Source organism: Lipomyces arxii, assembly GCF_038497795.1.
Source record: "Lipomyces arxii strain Phaff 12-163 unplaced genomic scaffold V1512scaffold_9, whole genome shotgun sequence".
Taxonomy (NCBI): Eukaryota; Fungi; Ascomycota; class Lipomycetes; order Lipomycetales; family Lipomycetaceae; genus Lipomyces; species Lipomyces arxii.
In genome coordinates, this window is record NW_027117708.1 from 363,399 (window position 1) to 384,884 (window position 21,486).

The 21,486-nt window shown below is 43.4% G+C and overlaps 11 protein-coding genes across 11 annotated transcripts; 6 read left to right on the plus strand and 5 right to left on the minus strand.

The window, feature by feature from the left end:
* Window positions 1-143: 143 nt before the first annotated feature.
* On the plus strand, window positions 144-1,360 carry V1512DRAFT_263774 (PITH domain-containing protein). Its single transcript, XM_066916559.1, has 2 exons — window positions 144-195; window positions 244-1,360. The coding sequence occupies exon 2, from the start codon at window positions 320-322 to the stop codon at window positions 1,004-1,006; it is 687 nt and encodes a 228-aa protein (XP_066771236.1). The 5' UTR covers window positions 144-195; window positions 244-319; the 3' UTR covers window positions 1,007-1,360.
* A 67-nt stretch (window positions 1,361-1,427) lies between these two features.
* On the minus strand, window positions 1,428-2,640 carry V1512DRAFT_248164 (Zinc/iron permease; the record flags this gene model as incomplete). Its single annotated transcript, XM_066914530.1, has 3 exons — window positions 1,428-2,258; window positions 2,309-2,421; window positions 2,472-2,640. 3 exons carry the CDS (start codon window positions 2,638-2,640, stop codon window positions 1,428-1,430), a joined length of 1,113 nt encoding a protein of 370 aa, XP_066771237.1.
* A 1,136-nt stretch (window positions 2,641-3,776) lies between these two features.
* V1512DRAFT_253649 (mitochondrial 54S ribosomal protein mL59) lies at window positions 3,777-4,366 on the minus strand (the record flags this gene model as incomplete). The annotated part of the gene is made up of 3 exons (XM_066914752.1): window positions 3,777-3,833; window positions 3,886-3,946; window positions 3,999-4,366. 3 exons carry the CDS (start codon window positions 4,364-4,366, stop codon window positions 3,777-3,779), a joined length of 486 nt encoding a protein of 161 aa, XP_066771238.1.
* Window positions 4,367-4,583: 217 nt separating this feature from the next.
* Window positions 4,584-6,833, plus strand: V1512DRAFT_263784 (uncharacterized protein). The gene is made up of 6 exons (XM_066916560.1): window positions 4,584-4,940; window positions 4,993-5,095; window positions 5,144-5,503; window positions 5,551-6,159; window positions 6,206-6,411; window positions 6,463-6,833. The coding sequence occupies exons 1-6, from the start codon at window positions 4,695-4,697 to the stop codon at window positions 6,481-6,483; spliced, it is 1,545 nt and encodes a 514-aa protein (XP_066771239.1). The 5' UTR covers window positions 4,584-4,694; the 3' UTR covers window positions 6,484-6,833.
* On the minus strand, window positions 6,498-9,139 carry V1512DRAFT_276520 (P-loop containing nucleoside triphosphate hydrolase protein). The gene is made up of 2 exons (XM_066917872.1): window positions 7,063-9,139; window positions 6,498-7,012 (listed from the first exon to the last, which is right to left on the minus strand). The coding sequence occupies exons 1-2, from the start codon at window positions 8,964-8,966 to the stop codon at window positions 6,964-6,966; spliced, it is 1,953 nt and encodes a 650-aa protein (XP_066771240.1). The 5' UTR covers window positions 8,967-9,139; the 3' UTR covers window positions 6,498-6,963.
* A 50-nt stretch (window positions 9,140-9,189) lies between these two features.
* Window positions 9,190-10,370, plus strand: V1512DRAFT_253652 (uncharacterized protein; the record flags this gene model as incomplete). Its single annotated transcript, XM_066914753.1, has 2 exons — window positions 9,190-9,824; window positions 9,878-10,370. 2 exons carry the CDS (start codon window positions 9,190-9,192, stop codon window positions 10,368-10,370), a joined length of 1,128 nt encoding a protein of 375 aa, XP_066771241.1.
* A 1,288-nt stretch (window positions 10,371-11,658) lies between these two features.
* V1512DRAFT_248169 (uncharacterized protein) lies at window positions 11,659-12,689 on the plus strand (the record flags this gene model as incomplete). Its single annotated transcript, XM_066914531.1, has 3 exons — window positions 11,659-11,699; window positions 11,756-12,399; window positions 12,451-12,689. The coding sequence occupies 3 exons, from the start codon at window positions 11,659-11,661 to the stop codon at window positions 12,687-12,689; spliced, it is 924 nt and encodes a 307-aa protein (XP_066771242.1).
* Window positions 12,690-13,380: 691 nt separating this feature from the next.
* V1512DRAFT_248170 (meiotic nuclear division protein 1) lies at window positions 13,381-14,130 on the minus strand (the record flags this gene model as incomplete). The annotated part of the gene is made up of 4 exons (XM_066914532.1): window positions 13,381-13,481; window positions 13,524-13,683; window positions 13,707-14,078; window positions 14,128-14,130. 4 exons carry the CDS (start codon window positions 14,128-14,130, stop codon window positions 13,381-13,383), a joined length of 636 nt encoding a protein of 211 aa, XP_066771243.1.
* A 607-nt stretch (window positions 14,131-14,737) lies between these two features.
* Window positions 14,738-17,326, plus strand: V1512DRAFT_248171 (putative GTPase activating protein for Arf-domain-containing protein; the record flags this gene model as incomplete). The annotated part of the gene is made up of 5 exons (XM_066914533.1): window positions 14,738-14,837; window positions 14,900-14,916; window positions 14,970-15,080; window positions 15,133-15,221; window positions 15,274-17,326. 5 exons carry the CDS (start codon window positions 14,738-14,740, stop codon window positions 17,324-17,326), a joined length of 2,370 nt encoding a protein of 789 aa, XP_066771244.1.
* V1512DRAFT_263796 (uncharacterized protein) lies at window positions 17,273-18,309 on the minus strand. Its single transcript, XM_066916561.1, has one exon. It carries the CDS (start codon window positions 18,048-18,050, stop codon window positions 17,481-17,483), a length of 570 nt encoding a protein of 189 aa, XP_066771245.1. The 5' UTR covers window positions 18,051-18,309; the 3' UTR covers window positions 17,273-17,480.
* Window positions 18,310-18,957: 648 nt separating this feature from the next.
* V1512DRAFT_263799 (uncharacterized protein) lies at window positions 18,958-21,278 on the plus strand. Its single transcript, XM_066916562.1, has one exon. It carries the CDS (start codon window positions 19,396-19,398, stop codon window positions 21,235-21,237), a length of 1,842 nt encoding a protein of 613 aa, XP_066771246.1. The 5' UTR covers window positions 18,958-19,395; the 3' UTR covers window positions 21,238-21,278.
* Window positions 21,279-21,486: the final 208 nt, after the last annotated feature.

The window sequence follows — 21,486 nt, forward strand, 5'->3', positions numbered from 1 at the left end:
TACTTCGCATGATGTTGACGTGAAGACGTAACGTAGTTGAGATAAATGGCATTGTTACTGCATAAAATCCAAGCTACTATGCGTTTAGAGCCGCGTGATATAATTCAACGCGTCATTTCCATCATGCTCTATAGTTTGTGGTACCTACTAAGCATACACAAAATCGCACTCAAGATTTACAGTCACGCTTGCAATGTTAGTATTTGCACTGGTTGGTAAATTTCTATATTGACATTTTTGTAGTCTTAAGTTTTTGTTTTCAAGTAAGGCCGGGAAAATTGGACGAGTACAAGGAATAGATCCGAGATCACGTATAAGTATGCTTAGACAGAATTCACAATTGACCGAGTCTGACGCGGCGGCGAGCGCGAGTGAGACTACTGCACCGGGATCAGGGTCCGAATCAAAACCGGCAACGTATTTGTCAATGATTCCTCGGGGGTTTCAGCCTATCAACGACATTATTGAGCTAAGATCACTGGAAGCACTAAACGCAATCGCGCCAAAGTCGCCAGCAGATCTCGTGACTGGCGTACGCGGTGTGCTCGCTAAAGACAGCTATTCTTCTGTTGCTACAACACCAAACATCGAGTCCGACGCCGACGCACAGCTGCTGTTCTACGTCCCGTTCATGAACTCGACCAAGATCCACACCGTGCTGATTCAGTCCCCACTGGTGGATAAGGACGAAGATGTCGAGGTAAAGCAGCGGGCGTCAAAGATTAAGATCTGGACGAACGTACCGTCTATCTTGTCGTTTGATGATGCCGTCTCGACACCGGCCGTGCACGAAGCCGCAATCGACGAACCAGACGAGCAGGGGTGGTCCGCGATTCGGCTGCGGTACGTCCGATTCCAGCGTGTAAACTCGGTTGTCATTCTGTTGGAAGGAGAGGACGAGGACGAGCCTATTGCGGTAAACAAGATTGTGTTTATTGGCGAGAAAGGCGAGAAAGTGGAGACGGTTATAAACAAAGATTCACAAACAGAACCACACATCCATTGAGCCGCACGATAAAATTGACAAAATATGAGAAGAGCATAATAGTCATTAGAACGAAACCTGATAAATTTCGCTCTCATAACTGAAGAACTGAGTGAGGTTTGGATTGTTATAAATAGCACTTATTTACGTAGATCACAAGCCTACTGAACAAAATGACCCTGTCGATTGAATCTGTCCTTCGTCGCCAGATCAAGCTCTTAAGTAACGGAATGGCTGACGACGACCGAGAAGTAAAGCGTAACGTTTTGGTGTTTCTGATTGTTAATTATCAGCAACATCTTTGAATGTAAACAGAAAATCTATTATATCTTTAAATTGTACAATATATATCAAGCAACTCCGAATAAACTCCGATTTCAAACGGGGCGATAGTCGATGTAAAAACATAAGTTAAAACCAAACTTTTTTTGCAGTACTTTAATCATGCCCAACGTCCGAGCAGTGCCATAAGACCAGCTCCTGCACACATAATGACAAAAGCCATACACACGTGTTTAAACGACTCTTGCGTCATGTCATGAGAAAATAAAAATTCATGCGCCATCAGCTCGACGAGACCGGTATAGATCAGAATACCGGCAGAGATAGAGTCGAATATGCCATTAGCAATTAATGCACTGCGTGAAGCATCACTATACGAGTTACGAACACCTAAGCCAATTGCAATGGCGATAGGAGTTGACAACCCAAATCCAATTGCCATGACTATTGGAACCCAACGTTTGTCCTTCGCAAACGGGGTAGACGCGAGTCGAGTTCCAAGACCCAGACCTTCAAACCCTTGGTGGAACACTAGCACAATGTACAAAGTCACAAATTCTTCTCCAGCAATCGCAAGCGACAGGCCAACGAAAATCGAATGGAAAATAATACCAAACTCGAGAATGAAAATTGCCGCAACCTGAGCGGCCAATGATTCAGACAAAGCAGTACCCTTTTCAAGATCTGCAGCATCTGTTGTAACGGCTTTATCGTCCAGTCTAAGTGCATCTGGATGGTCGATACCTCTATCTGTATCAATATGGTCCATGGCATGAGAGAAGTGCTCTTCGTCAATATTATGTGAGTGCCCAGGACTGTGAATGTGTCCATCTTGGGTCATGGATCCAAAAGTTGCATATCGAAACGTGACAATTTCAATAAAAAAAAGTAAGAAAATGGATATCAAACAAATTGCAAATGACCAAGGATAAGTAGCCCAAGTTCCACCAAGGCATTCGTCGCCCAGAGCATCAGAAGCAGGAGAGAGAAGCTATATGAACAGTCAATATTGAGCGTAACCAATCCGCGACATTAACATACATGAATAAATGCCGTCGCTACAATAACACCAGAACCGAAGAATTTTGCAACAAAATAGAAATTTTCTGGGATGTTGATGCGGGACTGTTTAGTGAGAACAGGAAAGAGAGCGCCTGACAGGAGTTAGAATGAACTACTTAAAAAGCTTTGGCCGATATCGTACCTAATGTACTGGTCAACATAATGACGAATATAGAAGAAACTCGAAGACCAATTCGACCGTTATAATCATTGTCGCTTGCGCATGCTGGAGTTGCAGACCCATCATCTTGACGTTTAATGAGAAGATTCTCCGCGAAATATGGCAGCAGTTCTTGAGCCAGTGATAGCATTGTGAGATTGGTAATTATTATATGAATGAGAGGCTGATAATGACAAAAATGCAGTGAATAAAGAAATTAAGATGGACATATATACCGGATTATAAGCCTTCAGAATCTCGAGTACCTTTGTGGTTGAAAGGAAAAGCTGTGACAGTCGTTAAGGGCCCGAACCGGTAGAACCTCGAATTACAGTCCAGTAGTATGCGATTGCGGCGGGAGAAAAAGGACCTTGGTGGTTACGATTATGCAAGCCACTCGATTATCCACTTCAGCCGCGCACGCTGGCCGGGAATTACCTTGATCGTAAGTGGCTAGATTTGCCTGACCAGCCACGGATACTTGTAATCCGTGCTCTAATGCAGAGCCGCACGAGGCTTGTATATTTCACCGAACACATTTCACACAGCAAGAGAGCCCAGCCTTGGAGTCATTGGAGAATAATTGACTAAATATGCCTAGTTTATTGATCTAAAAAGGTTAATTTTTATATAGGCGTTAAAGTTTACATTGTAATCTGCTGTGTTAGCTTAACAACGCGCAAAATGTAATTTGCGAAACTGTCGCGCTGTCGTTCTTGTTCATACTAAGATAAGTGCAACCACCAAGGTGTATGCATCGTGAAAAAGAAGTAGCACTTTATGAGCCAAAAAGAAGCATCAATTAAGTAATTTCAAAGCTCAATTACGAAATATAATCACGCACAGTACCAAATTGGTGCTTGCTCGTACATTGACGATGTACAAAATCACGAGTTTAGAAACAAAGGTGCATTGATTGTTATGGCAAGGCAATCTAGTGGCAACATCATGTACGTTCTGTAGTCACAAGACGGATATGTAAAATGAGCGGTTCATAGGATGTCCTAAGTTCCATTCATTCCCTGTGGCACAGTCTTGCGTCAGAGAGGTACACATCCTCTTGACATGGTTATGCGCTTTTTGGCGCGAATGCACGCATCATTGGTACGCCGACCAAGTCGTAATTTAAAATTCTTTGTAGGGTTCAATTTCCTTCATTATACTTGAGCATCTCTTATGTACAAACCTTGCCCGAGTGATGCCTTGATCTTATACAAAAGCACGTCTACAACAGCCAGCCATTGTAGAATACACATACTACCAAATGCATTTTCACACCATTGCAGTCTAAAATAAGTTCTTGGGAGGTAGGCTCCGCTTCTCCAATTTGCGAGCATATTTTCTCTGTAAAAGTATTAGTAACCATTTCACAAAAAGTCGTATGCAATGCACTTACGCCCTTCTTCTTCACAATAATTTCATCCGCAGCATTAATACCCTGCAACCGTTTGGCAGCACTACAACACAATTAGCAGGTCTAATCGGATAACATCAAACCACTGTACTTACCGCTCTTCTGCTGTCCGCTCGTGCTTCTTTAATTTTGGTCGAACAACACCTCTCATCTTTCTCTTTGTGGCATGCTTCACCGAGCCAAATTTCTTTGTCATTGGAGGTAACGTCTTTTCTAACCCATATTCCACTGCAAGCTTATACAAATCACTCTGCTTTCTCAAAGAAATTTTTGGTTCATGCACTTTCTTCGTGATTGGATGAGTCGCAACCATAAATGGATTTCTATCCAATGCATTTGTAAGTGTTGGCTTTGACGCATATTCTTTAACTGGTCTAGGTGGGTATTGTTTGAAAAATCGGGACAGGAGCGGTGGTAACTTCTTAAAGACTTCCATGGCCTGATGACTGCTTGTTGTAGCCATCTCTGATACTGCTGCTATTCCGAGCAATATCAACCTATTATTCTTTCAATTGCTTCCGTCAATTGCTTGTCTTTAGCCTTTAATTTGTATCAGTTTGATTATCGTGTTCTTCTGCATTTCCGAACAATTCAAAATTTGTTCAAAACCCTAACCACTTTAGATGTAAGCATAAAACCCTGCTATTTAAAGTTTCTGAGAGCTTGAAAGCATAAAATATTAAACCAGTAAATCATAGTTGCCGGTCTTTATTGTGGCCATTATGATCTTAGCCTTTGTGTGCACGAAAGTTTACACGGATTACTGAAATTTGGGAAGTATCGTTGTGCGGATGTCTAAAAGATCAGTTTCGCCGGATTTGAGCGGCGGTCCTGAACGAAAAAAGCGTGTCCAGATCAGCGATACTGTCGAAGTGCGAGTAATTGAGGACCGACCGTCTGTGCAAGCGGAGGTGTCGAATGGCAAGCATTTAGAATTTGACGACTTGGAATCAAATAAAGAGGATGAGTTTATCACCTCGAAAAATAGAAAGACTGCGCCAGTTGCTGATACTCCATCTGATTTGTATCTCGAAACCGTGAGTTGATTCAACTCATTCTTAAATTGCACCGAGGTTAACAAACGTCCAGGTTGACAGGAGACGACTTGACTTTGACTTTGAAAAACTTTGCTCGGTCTCACTGTCAAACGTGAACGTATATGCCTGCTTGGTTTGCGGTAAATATTTTCAAGGTCAGTTCCATGTAAGCGCTGAAAGTTTAATGACTAACCTGTCGTTAGGTCGGGGACGGTCATCTTATGCATATTTTCATAGTGTAGATGAAGATCATCACGTTTTTGTCAACCTGCAGTCGCTAAAAGTCTACGTTCTGCCAGAATCATATGAAGTCAAATCGACCACTTTAGACGATATCAAATATGTCATCAATCCTACTTTCGACAAGAAAACGGTGGCATCGCTGGACAGAAAGCCGATCGAGTCGCTCGACTTAAACTACAAGCCTTACCGGCCAGGATTTGTTGGCATGAACAACATCAAGCACAATGATTATTTCAATGTCATTATCCAGAGTCTGGCTCATGTGTCACCGCTACGGAACTTTCTCATGCTGGAAAGTTTTGAGGGAAAGGCAGAATTGGGTATGTTATATGAGTTGGCTGGGCTCCGAGGTATTGACCAAAAGTAGTCCAGAGGTTTAGCATCTTAGTGCGCAAACTGTGGAACGCGAAGGCATTTAGGGGACATGTATCTCCACATGAGTTGCTTCAACACGTCTCTGCTCTTTCCAAGAAACGGTTTCTGATTACCGAGCAAGCGGACCCGTTTGATTTCTTAAACTGGTTCTTGAATAATTTGCATCTAGCCCTTGGCGGTTCCCGAACGCGAACGCGTTCTAGTTTTATTCAAATGATATTTCAAGGAAAAGTTCGGTCAGAATCGCAGAAAATTACCGCTCACGCAGATGCGGGTGATCGATTACGTTTTGAAGCCGATACTCAGATTCAGCGAACCGAGATGCCGTTTATGTTTTTGTCACTAGATTTACCTCCTGCCCCGTTGTTTCAAGATGATGTCGGTAAAAACATCATTCCTCAAGTGTCGCTGCAAACAGTTTTGAGCAAGTACGACGGATCAACGACTCAAGAACTTGCAGGAGACCGCAAGCGGTACAAAATTATCGAAATTCCTCCGTATCTAATCTTCCATATCAAACGGATTACAAAAACAAATCTTCTGGATGAAATCAATCATACTGTGGTTACATTTCAGCCAAACGCTTTGGACATGTCACCTTGTGAGTATTGTCTACTATACATGTGCAAAGCAACTTACAATTATAGATGTGGAAGGCGCGACCGAACCCATAATCTACGATCTTGTAGCCAATGTGACGCACGAGACCATTACCACACCTCAAGGCGAAGAGCGTCATGCTTATAGGGTTCAAATGAAGGATAAGAGCAGAGACGAGTGGCTGCAAATTCAAGACTTGTACGTTGAGAGTATTAGACGCGAGATTTTGTTTCTGAACGAGAGTTATATTCAGGTACGCATTGCAGATATTGTAAGTATCCACAATTACTAATGGAAATAACAGGTTTGGGAGCGGCGAAAATAGACATTTGTCTTATGTATCATTTATCAATCATGTACTATTAGTGTGCTATAGAAAAAGAATTCGAATTGCAGATTGGTTCAATAAGCTATAGATGTCTCTAGACCGGTGGACCACACACCATGTGACACCAACTCGCACCATAAAAATGGGCATGGAAATCGATGTACAGTCAATGGTTCAGATACAATCGTAATAATTCCGGTTAATGAAATCAGTAACGCCAGTTGAGATACTGCTGTGCAGCGAGTAACGGCCACTGGCATTTGTCACTGGTTTCGCGGAAGTCGATCGTGATACTTTCAATCTAGCAAGTAAATATGACATGACATTTGTAGGTGACAAGAATGTATGCATCTAACCTTGCGCCAAACGCTACGTCTTACAGCAACTGGTAGTTGAAGCTGCTACACAATTTACTGCAAATCTAGTGAATTGAACGCCGACCTTACCACACTTCCCCTATAAATACAATTGCGCAGTTCACTGAATTGCTTTTCTTAGTCCAAACTTGGATTGCGCAGCTTCATGCCTAGATTATGTTAGATTTCACATGAACACATACTAAACAAAAAACCGTACCTTCTTAACTCTTCCGGAACCTTACTAAGCGTACTGTTCGATAGCATCTGTTTCAACGCGTAAAATGTCTCTTGATCGTCGTTGGTGAGGAATGTGATCGCAACGCCCGATTTGCCAGCACGACCCGTTCTACCGATTCTGTGAGTGTAGTCTTCAATACTCTTTGCCATATTAAAGTTTAACACCAACGACACGTCCGGAACATCGATACCACGGCCAGCAAGATCAGTCGCAACTAGAGCTTCAGCGTCACCATCACGCAGCTGTTGTAGAGCCGCTTCACGCTGGTCTTGGGATTTGCCACCATGCAGCGTAACAGCCTTCCAGCCCATTCTAGTCAGCTCCCGTGCAATTGAATCGCAATTCTTTTTAATATTGACAAAAACAATAATAGGAGCTTTAAATTCGCCACTGTTAAGAATCTCTGCCATGCGACGCTTCTTCTTTTCCTCTGTACCAACGAACTCTACTCGCTGTTCAACCGTTTCAACAGCCTGGCCAGCATTACCAATTACAACAGTAGCTGGCCGACGCATGTATTGTTTCGTCATACGCTCAATTGCCGGTGGCATAGTAGCCGTATACATCATAGTCTGACGGTACCGATCCTTACCTCCGAGGTACTTTGACATCTGCTGGACATTTTCTGCATCGTCTGTATCAGGTTTTAAGTTTGTAACGGGCAAAGCTTCAAGAATCTTGTTGACTTGCTCTTCGAAGCCTAGATCAATCATACGATCAGCTTCGTCCATAACCACGTAGCAACATTGACTGAGCACCAGCACCCGACGCTCTATACAGTCAACCAGTCTTCCTGGTGTAGCAATAACAATTTCAGCTCCGCCTTGCAAGTTTAGAGATTGTTCAGCGATTGTATGACCGCCAACAATTGACACACAACGGAATCCAAGCTGGCTACAAAATTTTCTGGTTTCAGTCTCAATCTGCTGTGCCAACTCACGCGTTGGCGCCAAAATGATGGCATAAGGGCCATCTGCCTTTGTGATTTCATTTAGTGCTGGCAGTTCAATAATGTAAGACAACAAAGGGAGAACAAAACTAGCTGTTTTACCACTTCCAGTTTCAGCCACACCAATGACATCTCGGCACGATAGCGCGATGGGAATAGCCGCGCGCTGAATGGCCGAAGGCTCTTTATAACCTACTTCTTCAATCGTACGTAGAATTGCCGGCGGTAAACCTGATTCATCCCAAGACCGCATAGGGTTCGGTACCGCACCGCCTTTTGTGGAAATGTTAAAATCTTCTTTAAAAATTCGCCAGTCTCGTTCCCGCAATTTGTCAAGCGGCTTCTCGCTCCAATGCATGTTGTCATAATCCGTATTCTCTTTTCGCTTACGTGGCAATTCTTCTAGTTCCATTACACGCCGTCGATTATCGTCTGCTTCAGGTATCACCGCAGACTTCGCGCTGCCGTAGACGGTATCATAGCTTGCAGACGTATCTTCCTCTGCGTTCCAATCAAATATAAATTTGCGGTCTGATGCCGTACGGCGTTTCTTATTTCGTCGTTTGTCTTCTGCAATGCCCATATATCGCTCCTTCAATAGCTTTTCTTCTGGATCATTTGGAGCTTGCTTGTGAGCACTATTGCCGCCATTTTGACGAACTTGTGTGCTGTTCGCTCCGTTCGACCCTGTAGATGATGGCTGTGATACAGCACCAGTTACCGATCCATTTGAATGTGACACCGAAGTAGTAGCAGATAGGGTCAAAGTTGCAATTTGTTTTGCTTCCTCTTCCTTCTGTTTTCTTTCCAACGCGAGCCTTTCCCGTGCTTTCTTTGATAGAAATTTGGGTTTGGCAAGATCCGTTTCCTCTTTCTTTTTTTCCTGTAAAATCTGCTCAGCAGTCAAAGGACCACGTCTGACTATTGACGCCATTATGATACTTGCAACAGAACTTTGAAACAAGTCTTCTTTTTCAGTGAAGAAATCAAGTCACGTGATCATGACAACATTCTTGCCCTGACCCTGGAAGGTCTAGTTTTTTTAAATGTCGACAAGCAGCTATATTAAGGTACGGTACGCATATTATAGTCTCAGCAGTAATCTTGATGGTAAATAAAATCGATTGTGGTAGATTGAATTTGTGATTAGGGTCAGAATGCAGGTGGATCAGGCTGGAAATGGGACGAAGGATACTATCCAAATTCTGCGAAATTTTCTAATGAGTCGTTATAACGCAGAGGCTCGATTTTTAGATTTACAAAACTTGTACAGCGATCAGTATTTGAATGCAAATGGACTGTTTGATCACGATAGCACGCGGTCGAAAATGTTTCCGGCGTTGATGAAAATCGCAGGAATGGATATTGAGCATATAGATACAGTACGCTTAGATAGCTGCGGCATCACTGATATCTCTGCGGTAACGACACTGGCTGCCACATTTCCTCATTTGAAGAATTTGTCACTTGGACACAACAGCATAAGCCAATGGCGACAATTGGATCCATGGCGACATAAGTTCAGAGAACTGAGAGAGCTGATTCTGACGGGGAACCCAATTACAGGTTTGAGCAATTACAAGACAGAGATTATGCGTCGGTTTCCGTCATTGAAGATGCTAGACGGTGAGGTAGTGCAAGGATTAGCAATGCCAGAATTGAACAAGCGAGGGAAAGAAAGGTCATCAACCAGTCTGGCTGCTGCAAACATAACCAAATTGCCTGTTGCAACATTACCTTCATTTTTTGAGACATCCGAAATTCACGGAATAGCAATGAATTTTCTCGGAAAGTATGATTACGCAAATTAGGAAATGATGTTCAATTCTTGCTAACCGAATCTAGCTTTCTACAAGTATACGACAATGACCGTGCGCAGCTCAGTTCGTTATATGACGATATGTCTTTATTTTCAATGTCTCTGAACACGGGCGTGCCGCGAGAAATTGATCAAAGAGTACAAAATTGGAGCCAATATATAGCATTGTCACGCAACCTGACAAGGATTACCACATCTGCGCCTCGATTGTCAAGACTTGCGATCGGACGACAGCAAATTTCTGAGCTATTTTCTAAAATTCCTGCGACCAGACATGATCTAGCGTCACCTGAGAAATTCTCGGTGGAAGCTTGGACTAGCCGAGGTGTTCGAACGGTAGATGATATCGGAATTAGCTTGATTGTGCACGGTGAATTTACGGAGAGCTCATCTTCGATGCGGCGCAGTTTTGATAGGACTATGTTTTTACTACCAAATGCGGAAAGCAGCTTTCTTGTAGTCTCGGACATGTTGACCGTGCGCGGGTGGGCAAGCAACAAGGCTTGGACACTGCAATAAAACGATTTCAAAAAAGATATCATTAACAGCAATATAATTTATGCATAAGGAGGATGTAGATATTAGTGAATTGGAGACATGTGACGAAACAAAAGAGTAGGTGGAGTGTACCGAGTTGAGGCTACGAGAAGTCGCTGCGCATTTGAGCAATGACGACGACAAATTTTCATCCAAATCTTTGTAAAGTAGGTGCAATGTTAGAAGACCGGTGGAGATAGAAGTTCGTAAAGCGTTTTGAATGCAGACTATCGCGTACTCTGTAGGGCTAGATGTGGAATTAGTTTATAAAGGCGTATTTAGACTCCAACTATAAAAATGTGAGGACCGCTAATGGACTAAGCTACACGGGTTTCGTTTATGATAATTGAACTAATACCGAACTGCGGGGAATATCAATGCAGGGTCAACCGGGTTTGGTGAACCACGTGGCAGACACGGTCCAGTCCGGGATTAAGCCGAGCTATAATGTCTGAGCGCCGTCTAATATCGTTTTAGGTTATAACAATATTTGCCGTCTTTCACACGGTCCGGAAAAAAGTCTGTTTGTGTAGCGCTAAAACAAAAAGAAGGCAAGCTCCGATTAGAGGCTCCTTCCTTCAAGAAGATACCCGGCCTTTGTCATACATGATTAGGTTAAGTGAGTTTGTGTGTGACAGCATGACAGTTTTAGTTGAACAGCGTACGTGCTCTAGAAGCCACAAACTAAGACCTTCAAAGTATTTGCTCAGCTGTCACTAAATGCAAAAAAACGATATTAGCAGCCTCTCTCTTCAGTAATGTCTAATCTAAATTAGTCTAAATTTGTCATCGTCCGGTGTTAACGACTTCTAATCAAACACCGAGAATTTTTGATAGTTTAAGCAAACGCTAATCATCTCGCACTGACACGCAATTAAAGCAACAAATCCTATGTTTGGACATGTTTATTCTGATGGAGACAATGTCAAAGTACGTGATCGTCACGCACGTGGAAGTTGTAAAGACGCATAAATATGGGGCTATGAGACAAACGTAAGACAAGTTTCAGATTTGTTCGTGCGCGTGGCGGCCGCGTGCATTTAATTTGTTTTACACTGATTTACTTGAGATTGTCTTACTTTCCAAGATTTACTTCGTTCCCGATCGCGTGCTTATGTATTCCTTCTGTTCTGCCGTTCTGTCCTTCTCTCATTCTCTATCGTAAGCTGCAATTTCTTCTGATCTCAACACTCTTTACCAAAGCTAATCATACACTCATTTGAATCAACTGTTTTTTTAAGTTTTGACTGTTATACACATACCTGACAAGATGAACTCCAACTATTCCAATTTACTTGCAACTCCTACCCGGTATGTTTTCGTACAGACCTTTGGGTTCTATGTTGCGGTTACTCATGCTGTCATAGACTTGTCCTTCCATCTCAACCGCTCAGCTACTACGACTATAGTTCGTCACCAACTACTCCGGTTACACCAATGGATAGCTTCTGCGACGACTTTCAGAATGATCTTCATTATTTGAATCCAATCGATAATCTTTACTCGTCCCCGGTGCCGCTACAAAGCCTGACTTCTGCGCCCACGAGCAACTCGTTTTGCGACCCTAAATCAATTGAAATCATGACGCCGAGGTACTGTCAAGATCTGTCCGAGCCAAGAACACTACCTGGATCTGCATACCTTGACGTTTTTGACCCTATGGGCCAAATTACGGCGTCATATATTGCGTCTGGATCAAGTGACTGTACCGACTCAGAAGAAGAGTTTTTTGAGACCATGTCCTTAACATCGGACATGCTACTGTCAACAGTATTTCCCTATGAGCCGCCGTTCTCTTCCTCAATGGCTTCCTGGTCAGCACCAATTTCTCCTGTACCAGACGAATCGCCTAAGCAGGAGATTATAACTACACGCGTGCAACGTCGTGGACGAAAACCCTCGTTGATTGAGGATCCAACCAAGATTTTTGTGTGTATTCACTGCAATCGTCGATTCCGTCGGCATGAACATCTCAAGAGACATTTCCGCAGTCTTCACACAAGGGAAAAACGTATGCTTGGCGGTGATTTACATATAAAAGCACCAATACTGACACGAATAGCCTTTAAATGTGGTGAATGCTCAAAAAGCTTTTCTAGATCGGACAATTTAGCCCAGCATGTACGAACACATGTGCGAGGCGAAGAAGGTGATGATTTTGACGAGACAGCCGACGACCAGTCACTAAACTACTTCAACGACTCCGACACGTCAGACACGTCTATCTTTCCAGGCTCAGGCCGTAGACTCCGAACATCGACATCCGCGGCCCGGTGCCAACAACAACGTGTCACAAAATGAGTACTCTAGTCGAAGCTCCTCATGCATGTATTTACATTTTCGGATTTAGTTTATAATGAAAAAGAGTTTTTCGTTGTATACGGTGTTCTATTTTTGTTTGTTTGAAATATATATTAGAGCCATAGTTGGCGCTGGAATCGTATGTACGGCTGGTCCCGTGCGATTTCCATGAGCATGTTAGATTACGAATTTTACTATATATGAATACTATGAATTGCGAAAAAGAATCGCGGCCAGTGGTCAAATCAAGCTTTTGATTTCTACATGTTTCAAACTCGTTTGACTTACTTGAAGATAACATATAGAACAATACTATCGTGAAACGGCAAACGTTTGAAAGTACCTTTGGCAGATATAATGAACCTCCGTTGCCGAAAATTTTATTTAAGAGTTGTGCATATTGCAATACATCAACCTGGCTGAAGTACAGTGAATGCAAATCTCGCACGACGAAACCTTACGTTGTCATTGAAGGATTGTACTTGCTCCACATTCACGTTTTTATCTGGAGCGGCCGTACTCGCTACCCCCAGTTTGCCTGGACATGAGTTTTATTGTGTTCCGGAAATGTAACAGTATATTGAAGCAGAATAAATAGATACAAATACAAGCAAAATATAGTAAGTACAGGACCGCACAGCCGTTGTGATGAATCACGGGGCTATCAGAGCAATGAATTTACTGCACAATTTTAAACAGTATCTAAATCCTGCGGAATACCGAACTCTTGGTACAAAAGCTGTGTGTCAGTCCCTTGTTCTCGAAAGTAAGCAACAAGCACCAATATGTTTTCTAACATTAATATAGCCTAAATGTAGATCTGGTCCGACTTACCGGTCCATCTATTTGTAGCCTCTCTTGCTATGCTAAGCCCAGTCTTTTGAATTTCATGGAGCTCGGGATCACAATCCGCATATTTAGAAACAGCAGAATTTAGTGCCGCAATCTTCTTCTCCTTTTCGGCACGTTCGGCCAGGAGACGTGTGCGGTCGGACTATCTATTGTTAGCAATCATACCATGACCACCCTGCAAACATGAGCTACTGTGTTCTCCCTAGCGGCAGATTCGGTTGCAAGTTTTTCAGTCAGAAATGTGACCGTTTCAGTACCGGAAGAAACTTTTTGCTTTACAGACTCGAGTTTAGCTTCTCGGCCGCGAGTAGCATCGGACGCAAAACTCCAGTAGTAATTTCCTGCTCCTATTTTTTCGCATCTTACCAAGCCATCGTCGAGTAATGTTTGTAAAACATCTTTAATTTGCATTGAGTTGATACCCGTAGCCTTTGCACCTTGTCGCTCGATATCCTTGATTGCAAAGAAAGATTCTGACTCTGTAAAGAACGCAAGTAATCGCGACACCTTTTCAGCTGCGGAGATTCCTTTTCGAGACTGCATATATTAGTTGTTTGTCTTGCAAAAAACTGAAATTCCTGGTTACCATTTCTTGATCTAATCAATGGTGTGTAGTAAGAAGTGTAGGGCACATGTGATGATTGACGCGAGATGATTCTACCTACACAATCAACATCCGGATGATTCTACCAGCGCAATCAACATCCGACTTCCATATAGTAGTTTACTGCAGCGTTTACGCTTCCTATTCATGATGGGATTGAATCTTTGCATATTTGGCAAACTTACGGATAGCTGAATTGCACTTACATTTACTGTACTCAACTATCAATGATCATTACACAAAGAGAAGACACTGTAATTAAGTGAACCCAGTAGTGCTGTTCCTCCGTAAATTAGATAGAGACTAAATCGATTTACAACAAAAATCTCCAGCATTTAAAACACGAAATGGCTGAATTAGTATGAAATATTGAGTAAGAGATCGACCGCGAACAGTTCAGAAAAATAAGGTTTGGTATGACCCCGCTGCGCTTTGAAGCTTTCACTCGGTCTTCGAAGCCCTCAAGCAAGAAATCTTATTGTGCTCGACTACTTACGACGTCATTCCGTTCACTCAATAAAATTATTTGTACCTACCGATTAGATAATTGAGCACTCATTATTAGCTGTTTTTTCTTTTGAATTTTGATAAAATGTCTAAACGACAGCAGCTAAAGAACGAATCAATGCTGCGGGAGTTAGCCGACTCGCCCGGAAACAGACGGTGCGCCGATTGCGGTGCTCAAAATCCAAGTATGAAGCCGTAGATCTGTTCAATGTACCTGTATTGGACTTGCTGACGTTGTTTACTTTAGGTTGGGCTAGTTGGAATGTACGCTGAATGTCAAAATGACTATCGGATTGAGAAGGCTAATCATGTTACAGCTGGGTGTGTTTTTGTGCATGCGTTGTGCTGGAATTCACCGTAAAATTGGAACGCACATTAGCAAGGTCAAGAGTTTGTCGGTTGATTCATGGAACGCAGACCAGATTTATGTGAGCAATGCGATGTTTGAAAGCTCATCTCCAAATGCTAACAATGAGTCAGGCCATGCGTGAAATGGGAAACAATAAGGCAAACTCAATTTGGGATCCAAACAATGAACGAAACAATATTTTTGATGGAGATGACGATGCGTACGAATTCTTTGTGCTCGTGGGTAGCAAAGTAATCTGACTGTGAATTTAGGGCAGTAGAACGTTATATCCGAGATAAATACGAGAAGGGAAAATTCAGACAAGATGGTTATGATTATCATCAGACAAACTCCTATGATTACGATAGTAGACCTGCAGAATCAAGCGTGAAAAGTAGTGCGTCTCGTTGGTTCAAGCGGGGCAACAAAAAAACATCGGCCATGCTTGGAGGAGACTCTTACGACGATGAACCTGCTGGCGGCAGTCGTAATCGCAGCAAACGAGGATCTGGGAATGAAAGTCGCGGTAATTTCCGCAAAGATACTTCATCAAAGACGTACGAATATAACGACGACTACGAGTACGAAGACAAAGTTTCGAAATTGCTTGACATGGGCTTCTCAAACCGGAAACGCAATTTGGATGCGCTTACAAAGTCTCGAGGTGACTTGTTCACTGCAATTGAGCTGCTTACGACGAATGATAAAACCGAGCCAAAACCGGCACTACCGCGACGGCCGACGTCTGAGAAACCGTCGAATCAAAACCTACAGTCGACAAATAATGGAGTCAACGCGAATGCGTACGGAACAGCAGAGACAGTTTACGATCAATATGGTAATGCGATTGGGACTGCTCCTGTTCAGCAATTTCAAGCGCCGTCTGGTCTTCCACCTCAATTTGCTCAGCAATATCAGCAGCAGCAGCAGCAACCGGCCTCAGTATTTATGCAAGGACCAGGCGCGGCTCAAGTAGCACAACAAAGCAATTTACAGGGAACGTTTTATCAGCATCCACAACAACAACCGCAGGAACCATTTCAAACTCAACCTGTCGTAGGACAGCCTACCGGATATAATCCAGTTTTTCAGCCATTTGATGGACAAATATTTGGCCAGCAACAGCAACAACAGCCGTCGCAGCAACAACAACAGGCGCCTCAGCAAGCTCAAAATCAGCAAAATCAGGCTTCAGGTCTGTTTTCTCAGACGTCGAACGGATACTCAAATGGTTCTGCAAATGGAGCTCAGCGGCCGCCATCTGATTTACTGACCAGCAGTGGGTTCAAGCTGGATTCGGCCTTGACAGGTGCTTTTTCATCGTTGTCAATGCAGCCTAGTCACACTCAACAGTCACAAGAACCGCAGCTCACACCGAGCGAGAAGTTTTTGCAACAGCAACGACAAGCGCATCCAATCACTACTCCGTCGACTGGATTTGGCATGCAACTCATGCCCCAGGCTAATGCTTTCCAACCTCTGCAACCTCAGCATACGCAGGCTCCTCAGCAGCAGAATAATGCATTTCAGCCTTTGCAACCGCAGCATACTCAGGCCCCTCAAAAGCAACAACAGCAACAACAACAGCAACAGCAACAGCAACAGCAACAGCCCAGCTTTGGACTATTTCAGCCACTTCAGTCACAGCATACTCAGGCACCACATTCAGAGGGACCGCAACAGTCTTTAGGTCCTCTATCTCTACCGCTTAATAACAATTCTGTCCAGTTGCAGCAAAACGGTACTCAGCAGTCATCGCTTGTCTCGCCTACACAACAAATTCTACAGCAACAAGCTCAGCAGCAACAGCAGCAACAGTATCAGCAGCAACCTTTCCAACAGCAGCAGCAACCTTTCCAACAGCAGCAGCAAACTTTCCAACAGCAGCAGCAGCCTTTCCAACAGCAGCAGCAGCCTTTCATAAATGGACAGGGCGCTCAAAACGTTGGCCAGTCGCAGCAGTTCGGTGCTCCAATGCAACAACCTATGCGGACAGGCATGGATAAATCTTCAATCCTGTCACTGTACTCGCACCCAGATTACTACTCCTCACCAGTGGCGATGCCGGTGTCTGGACTTCAGCAGGGTGCGATAAATAACTCAATGCTCGGATCGATGAACAATGGCATGAACAGTGCGAACGGAGTGCAACCACCTGCTCCTTTGAAGCCATTCAAGACCGGGGTTAATAATCCGTTTGTTGCCAAGTCGGCAGCTGCTGAAAATAAAGTAAGACCTGACGACTTTAACGGCGGCAGAGCAAGCCCTGATGCGTTTGGAGAATTAAGTGCATGGTCTGGCGGTAACAATGGACGTCGATGGTAGATGTTAGATTGGGCGAAAAGAGTTGTGTACTGCTAGTTACGATGTTGTATTAAAATGAATGTTTTGTCAATCTTGATACACGTACAATGTCTAAGCACCAAAAACTCCGATGTTAACCAAAACATTAAACACCAATTATAAATGCAACATCTCATTACGCAGTAGCAAAGAGGACCCTGATCCAGGTGCTGCAACCAAGACACTGTACTAATACTTCGCCATCCGCATCATCCAATTCATTTGCAGCTTCGTTCAAAAGCGACTCAGTGACTACATAGGCATGCTCTTTCTCGCAGCGACAACCACGGTACCATATATGCTTGACAAGGCATTCCGGGTTTGTTTCAGGATCACATACACTTGGCGCGTCATCCATAATATGAGCAATACAGAAATCAGCCTCATCAAAGTCGTCGAGATCAAACGTTTCTGCTTGGGCATGCACCCTGGCGGCTATATCACCTTGAGTCTGTTCATGTGTGATCTTGTTGTCATACTGTTTTCGTCGGTCAGGCGAGGCCAACACAGCGTACGCAAGCACAATGTCGTCAATGGTTTCTGCCGAAGACGACGGCTGACGGGACTTGTCCGGATGATGCCGTAACAAAGCCGTATGGTATGCCTTACGGATCGTAGCGGCATCTATGGTCGGCGAATCTACACCCGCTCCAACCGGGAAAGTCAAACCTAGAGTTTCGTAATGGCTTCGAGCTTTAAGGGCCATACTACTAATACTTCGTACATAATATCAGCAGTTCACTAAGCGCCAAGTACGTTGGACTGTTTTGTACAGGCTCTGTGAAAAAATAATTTTTAAGCTTTAATATCACGTGACGTGGATCAAAATTTCTCGCGTTCAAGGAAGTCAGAATGTTTCTGATCTGAACAGTACATTGTTAAGGCGACTAATTTGTTAGCAAATTGTTGAGAGCTGGAGTAGTGTGCGATGGTTTGTCAGGAGACCAGGACGCGTAAGCAGCAATCCGGTGACAAAGTTTCCTTATGAGCAATAATGCTGTATTTACGTGTAGTGTAAAGCACGGGATATGATCGATGGTCTGTGTGGTAAGGGTTGCTGCTCAAGAATACGAATACCAAAGCGAATACGAAGCGAGAGCAAAAGCGAATACGAGGAGAAAGCAAAAGCGAATGTAACAAATACTATGAGCACGTAATTAACTATCCGCTGTAAACTGACGTCGAATTCAAACTCGACAAGCAACATCAATTTTGCCGTTTTAAAAATGCTCTCACTACAGATGTCACAGATCACAGAAAACGATGATGAACTGCCAGTTTGAACGGAAGTTCATGCGATAAGAATCCCATTGCAGAAGCTCATACTGAGATATTCATGCATAAAGTGCATATCCAGCACCGGTTATCAGATTTTATGATAATCAATTGCTTAGTAGCGTTACTTGGGCGAGACATGGCGGCGGTCGAGGCTGTAATTCGCTCCCTGCTGATACAGTGACATCTTGTGATCCGTGCGTAAAACTGGCCCATTACATCAGTAATCTGTGACTCAGATACAAATGCGTCATGAATATGGCATAATCAAGTAAACGCTTACATATAGGTTTCGCTAGCTACCTATGTTGGTGCCAAATATACCTGCCCGTCTTAAGCTGTCTTTCACATATTGTGCACAAATTCTCTCGTTTGTAGTAGATAAAAAATACGTTATAAATTTAAATAGAATATTCAAATCCGGATGACTATTTCATCGAGCTTTCTCAAAATTAATATTCGTGTCAAGAATGCTAGATGCTTAAGCCGGTGCGAGCAAATTACTGGATCAATGCGAATACGAGCAAAGGGTTAGGTTATTGTCGTACCACATAACCCAAAATAGAGCAGAAATAGGTTAGTGTTATCATCACACAAAGTTCCAGGCTTGGATCGCCTGCGTAGACACGGCTGCCTCCTTCGGTCTCGACTTCACTTTGCGTCTTTGGCTTGTTTCTTTTCTTCAGCTTCGTCTCTTCCTCTTTCGCTTCATCTCTTCAGTATCTCAAAAGCTGCCGGATCATCTACGGCTTTGCTTCTTCTATCCATCAGCAATCATGGGTATTTCAGAGAAATATGAAGACACTTTACGGCCATCAAACACGATCCGATCGTACTCTTCAATCAATAACCCACTCGCAGACGAGGCACAAGACTTCATCAACGATGAATCGCCTTTGATCAATCCAACTTTGACAGCTACAGAAGCTCCAATCGTGCTTCCAAAGAGCAGATTGGCTAGGATTGTAAACTTCTTTCACGGTCCTCAGCCTCCGCGTCCTTCAACTGTCTGGCTTATCTATCCACCCATCCAGCTATTCCCTCTAAAGGTCGGACGTGCCGTTCGCCAACGTACCCGTGTCATTGCGATTGTTGTTTATTTGTGTTCTTGGTTCTTGATCTTTCTGTTTTTGTCTCGAAAGTCGAAATTTTCGTCGGTCGTTAGTACAAACGAAGAAATCCTTCAGCTTGAATGTGGTAGCAATCCTCTTTGGATGACACAAAATTATGCTTCTTGTGGAATCGATGCTAAGTTTTGTGCTCCTTTTGAAAACACAACTTTGAGCTTCAGATGCCCATCGTCATGTGCTGGTGCTGCAAAGTACAGTATGTCAATAGTCGGTGACCAGAACGTCATTTACAAGCCATATGTCATCGGAAACGAAGACGGTTACCGTGCAGACTCTTTCATCTGCGCTGCAGCTGTTCACGCCGGTGTTACATCAAACTTGAATGGAGGATGTGGAAAATTGAGGTTCAATGGATTCCGTGATTCATTTCCTTCGAGCAACCAGAACGGTGTTAAGACAATCGAGTTCAACTCTTACTTCCCAGCATCTTTTGTCTTTGACAAATCAGTTACTGCTCAGAACTGCTTGGATTTACGATGGGCTATCACTGGTGTAAATATTTCCTTGTCCGCCATCTTCGCTTATTTTGTCTATTCTCCTGCTGCTTTCTTCTGGGGAATGTTTATCATGGGTTTCTGGTCTATCGTTCTCGCTTCTGACCCACCACCAACTACTCAGTATCCCGATCCAGGTGCCGAAGCCATCTCTGTCGCTTTCGAGCGTCTTTTGCCCGCCGTCTTCATTGGTTACGTTATCCTTGAAGTTGCTGTCAAACATCAAATGAAGGGTATCCGTGCCCAGATGACCAAGACTGTTTTGTGGGTTGGTGCTTTCTGGGTTGGTGCTCTCAATAACTACACTTTCGACGAGTTGCCATTGGATCGATTTGTGTTGGAAGATATTCAGAACCTCCCGGGAGGAATTGCTGCCATCACATTCGTTCTTCTCACAATTTTCCTTAGTGCTTGTGGACAGGCCTATGTTATCTGGAAGAATGGCAAGTTCTACAAGTACCTTGCCGGATACGCCATTGTCATGTTTACTCTTATTGGCATGGCCTTGGTTCCAAGACTCACTATTCGCATTCACCACTACATTCTGGGCTTGTTGATCCTTCCTTCTACCGCTTTCCAGACCACGTTGTCAGTCTTGTTCCAGGGATTGGCTGTTGGAATGTACTTGAACGGTGCGACACGATGGGGTATGGATTCCATTCTTCAAACTCCATACGCTCTTATGCGTGGAGGACCTCGAGACACCGATTTGGCTCATTTCACAACCAACACTACCAACTTCAATGGCAGCTTTGTTGCATGGGACTACCCGATGTATCCTAAAACTGATGTCAACTACACTGGATTCAGTCTTTTGATCAATGATGTTGAAAGATATCGGGGACCAGACAAAAACATCTCATTAGATGAGTTTTTCTACTACTCTGGTCTTGAGGAGCAGCGCTACATGTATCCATTCTACTTCCGAATTGGAATGTATGATGAAGAGGGGTACCAGTCAGGTACGATATTTTTTAAGCTCGATTTGATGTGAGTTTTTACTAACTGGATTAGATTACACCAAGGCTGCAACCGCACTTGCGAACAACGGTAGCTGGGTCGAACCTCGTTCTGGTCCTTCATAGGTGTACATATTGATAGAATTTGCGTTTTTATAGTTTATTTTTTAAGTGCTTTCGGGATCACGGTTTTATTCATTATAGAATGGTTTTGAGTGGGTTGGAAATGATGATGTAGTCAGTCATGTGTAAGGGTTTGAATTTTTCGGAAACAATATACAGTT